At 49.8% G+C, this 4,174-nt stretch overlaps 1 protein-coding gene across 1 annotated transcript in view; it reads right to left on the reverse strand.

The window, feature by feature from the left end:
• Nucleotides 1–4,174, reverse strand: part of LOC104273047 (selenoprotein T) — a 5,915-nt gene that overhangs the window by 998 nt on the left and 743 nt on the right. Inside the window, exons 2-4 of the mRNA XM_009868245.1 lie at nt 3,505–3,631; nt 2,459–2,546; nt 755–906 (exon numbers count right to left, since the gene is read on the reverse strand). Coding sequence (XP_009866547.1) covers nt 782–906; nt 2,459–2,546; nt 3,505–3,631 — 340 coding nt within the window. The 3' untranslated portion in view covers nt 755–781. The remainder of the gene's footprint in view (nt 1–754; nt 907–2,458; nt 2,547–3,504; nt 3,632–4,174) is intronic.

Consider the following 4,174-nt stretch of genomic DNA (forward strand, 5'->3'; position numbering starts at 1 on the left):
GCCACCTCAGCCCGGGCGGCCCCCGACAGCAACACCGTCAGGGTGGGCTCACCCGAGGCATGGGAACACCAAGTCCCACTACCAGACACCCTCAGCCTGCAGTTCTTATATATGAGAACAGTCCTGGCATGCTCTGTGAGCTCAGAAGTGACCCCAGTGTACTTCACAAGAGAGCGCTGCCTCAGCACGCCCTTCTGAGAAGTACAGGAAACACCGAACTTAATGCTAAATAATATTTTAAAAATATGAAACAACTTATTTCATGATTAGGGTGACTTCTGCTAAATTGCAGAATAAGCCTGGACGTGGATCCTCTGCTCCAGCAGCGCAGGGGTCTTTGCAGAAGGTTCAAACAGCAGAGCGCAGCGACGGGAGCAGGAAAACGTCCCGCTTTCAGGGTGTGCGACTCGGCCAGGTTACGAGCCGTACAGGAATCCTTGGCACACAGACTGTTCTAGGGCGTGCAGTGCAGCGTGTTTTCTGACCTCGCCACAACACGGCTCGCTAACTCACTCCTGCAGGGAGCGACACATCTTTTCTGCCCAAAGGAATGCCAGCTCCCAGCGCTGAAACTGGCAGAACCAACCCCAAACCGAAACCTCCCCCCAGAGCAGCACCTGTGAAACCGCACGGGCCAATTTACTCCACGTCACTAGAGCTGCTTCTCAGCAAAACCCTTTTACAGGAACAGGAACACAATCACAACGCGCAGCCCGTGAATCACCGGGCAGCGGGCGACTGGAAGACAACTTACAAGAAGTTTCAGTGCTGAGAGATGGGGCTATGATCGATGGTGGGGCATTGACTCCATGTGCACATTGAGCTTCATCTCGTTATCGAGGATTTGTACAAGCTGCTGCATGGAAGGGAGGTGGCCAGACTCCAGCTTAGACCACACCGGAACATCTACCACGGAACACAGGGAGGGGAGGAAAGCACAGTTACACTGGTGAAGTCAGGAGACATGCAGGGCTAGTTTGGGATTTAAAAGATCCAGGAAGCGACGCAAGTCGGTGCCATTTCCCACTGAGGAAAACACCTGGACCAGCGATGCTTCAGCTGCTATTACTAAACCCCAGCCCAACGAGAACAAGGAGTCTAATGCTTCCACTTAGAAGTACATCATACGGGTTTAGAGGTTCACAATATCCACTGACAGAACGTCTAAAAACAGATTAAGGAGCGGCAGAACGGCACACTGAGTTTTTAAACCATGGCTCAATGTTTGAAATCGTGGCTCTCAGTCTTCCTCTCACTCCACCTAACACCTCAGGCTGACCCTCACCAGTTCTGCTCACCAAGATCTGGGGTGGAAGCTTCCACTTGAAGTAGCTGCAACCATTACTCCTCTTCCCCCAGAAATCAAAAAGGCAGCACAGCCCATCCGTACTTCAGGGCAAACACAACCTTCACCCCTGATGTTGACAAACACTCCCTCCCTCCCACACCCCTGGCTGCTGCAGCCCTTCACGATCCCGCACTGGAAAACAGCTGCTGTCACCTACATCAACCTACGGCCAGACCGGGCCCACAGTGTCCCCAAATGCAGCCCGGGTGCCGGCACAAGTGCCCCCAGGGAGGCTCTGCTGCCCATTCCCACCTGAGAGTTCAGGCTGGGAGCACATCAAGTCCAACTCCTCTGAGGCAACGGTGTGTAAAACGTCCTGCACTCCATGAACTGTGTTGAAACACAGCCCGTGCGGCCACGCGCGCAGATTATCAACACAAAACTAGATCCTGTACTTGCACTGAGAGCTTGAAAAATTCTGTCCTCAGTCAAGTTCACCTAATCTTTAAAACTATAATATTATTTGAAGGCAGAAGGTCCACAGAAACCTGAAACATCAGTATTGCTGCCCACTGGTACCGAAAACCTGGGGACAAACAGTGGATTCAGCTGCGGCCACGCGCGCAGATTATCAACACAAAACTAGATCCTGTACTTGCACTGAGAGCTTGAAAAATTCTGTCCTCAGTCAAGTTCACCTAATCTTTAAAACTATAATATTATTTGAAGGCAGAAGGTCCACAGAAACCTGAAACATCAGTATTGCTGCCCACTGGTACCGAAAACCTGGGGACAAACAGTGGATTCAGCAGGGCGGCTCCCCTAGCTGATCACCTCTTACTTAACGCACACCACACGCAAAGCGAGAACCTAACACAGTTGCTCCGAGGGACAAAGCATTCCTCTAGGTAAGTTTTTACACAGCTGTTTTAAAATAACACGTGTAACTGGCATCTCTGTGAACTGCCTGGTGAGACTTCTCGGATTCTCATTATTTATCATGCCACGTAACATCTGAAGCTTGTCAAAACGGACGGCAACGGCCACACACCACCCCAGTCCGAAAGGCACCACGTTTCACAACACCTTCCCGCGTTCTCCCACCACAGCAGCTCTTACACGTCGGTGCCCACACACGCAATTCCCCGGCACAGAAAGTTCTCAGCTCACCATTCAGAGTGATCTCAAACGCCCCCGTGGACATACACTGGTTCTCAATCATGTTGCTCAGGAAGAAGACCATCATACAAGCGTAAACCTGCAAGAGAAGGGAGAGAATCGCCCGGGCGTCAGCCGTGGGAGGCACAGCTCGTTCAATTCACTAAGCACTGGAGGTTTAAGGGAGCCTCTGAATTCCTCTCTGCAGTTTATCAGGTCACCTTCCACTTGCACAGACATTTCCTTCTGCCCTCGCTTAAGACAGACTGTGCACGCCGCCCTCCCGCGCCGGCACCACAACAGCTCTGAGCCCACCCTGCAGCAGCACCCGACCCCTTGAACTCCCCAGGGTGCGTCAGGGGCTCACTGGGGACAGAGACCCCCTGTGTTGGGTACCTCCACCTCGGGACCTGCCGCCCACTACAATGTACAACGGGTAGGAAACTTGCAAATTGTTTTCGTTTAGCAGAATAAATCTGGAACAAGGTTACCACAACCACAACCTCAACCGTGAGCATGGTCAGTACTGACTCTCAGGACACCCATCCCACGAGGCACAGCCCGCCACGGCCCAGCACGCTCTGCAAACGCACCCACAAAACTCCCGCTTGATTTCTCTAAACATCTTCTACCCGCTTGCCGAATCTATTCATGAAAGCAACAACTGCAAATAGGTATGAGGCAACAGAAAAGAGAAGCTGTAATTTTAACACCGGTGAGACTGGCTTCAAACTCTACTCTTGAGCCCCAAAACCCACCAAAATATTTTATCATTTTTATGAGTAGCCTTAACCTGAGCTGTCCCTCTGCAGCATCATCACCCTGGAAAGAGAGATGCTGAAAATCAGAACTGGGCCTGTCAAAAACGTGAAGAACTACAATTTATTATTAATTACGCTACTGTAAAACTCTCAGGTATATTTAGTTGTGGAAGCCCAAGGGTTCTGCTAAGGCTGCAGCGAGTGAAAAGCGAAACCCGTAAGAACTGGGAAGCACTCCCAGAGCACCCTTGAGAAGTCATTCCAAATTCAAAGCAGCAGAAGAAAGGTGCTGCTTACCTTGTTTTCTTGGCCCCACTGCCAGATGCTCGGAGCTTGCATGCCGAAGAACGCAAAGGGATCCTTGCCAACGATTATTAAGCCTATTAACACTAGTTTGAAGACAGACAGGAAGGATGCGATGTGCCTGTCAAAAGACAACACGCACAAGTGACTGAGAAGGTTCAGTCACTACCTTCAACACTGGAGAGCTGGAATTTACGTCGCTAGAAGAATTCTGATCGCCTACCAGCGTTCAGAGTGTTTCACAGAAAAAAAACTTTTCAGGTAAGCTTATCTTGCTGTAAAAAACAACAACACACACAACTCCAATAAAACAAAAAAGCAACACACCACCACCAGCAGTCTCCCGCACAGAACACCATTCCTGTACACCACGCAAACGTTTTGGGTTTTTTTTATCCTGAACAGACCTCAGACAGAAATTTCCCTTCAATCTACAAGTGTCTGAGCTAGATAACGCATTCAGTTTCTTAAAGGAGTTGTTCTATATTACAGAGACACAATTAACTGACATGCACTACTTCCTCGTAAAGCGTTTGCCCAGCAGATGCAGAAGACCCAACATTTTTTTGGTAAGAATTAAACCTACAGCCAGAGCACAAATTAACGCTGAGGTATTCCATCTTACAGCATTCTCATCCTTGTAATTCCTACCGTAATTAGGTCA

Source organism: Apaloderma vittatum, unplaced genomic scaffold, assembly GCF_000703405.1.
Source record: "Apaloderma vittatum isolate BGI_N311 unplaced genomic scaffold, ASM70340v1 scaffold40110, whole genome shotgun sequence".
NCBI lineage: Eukaryota > Metazoa > Chordata > Aves > Trogoniformes > Trogonidae > Apaloderma > Apaloderma vittatum.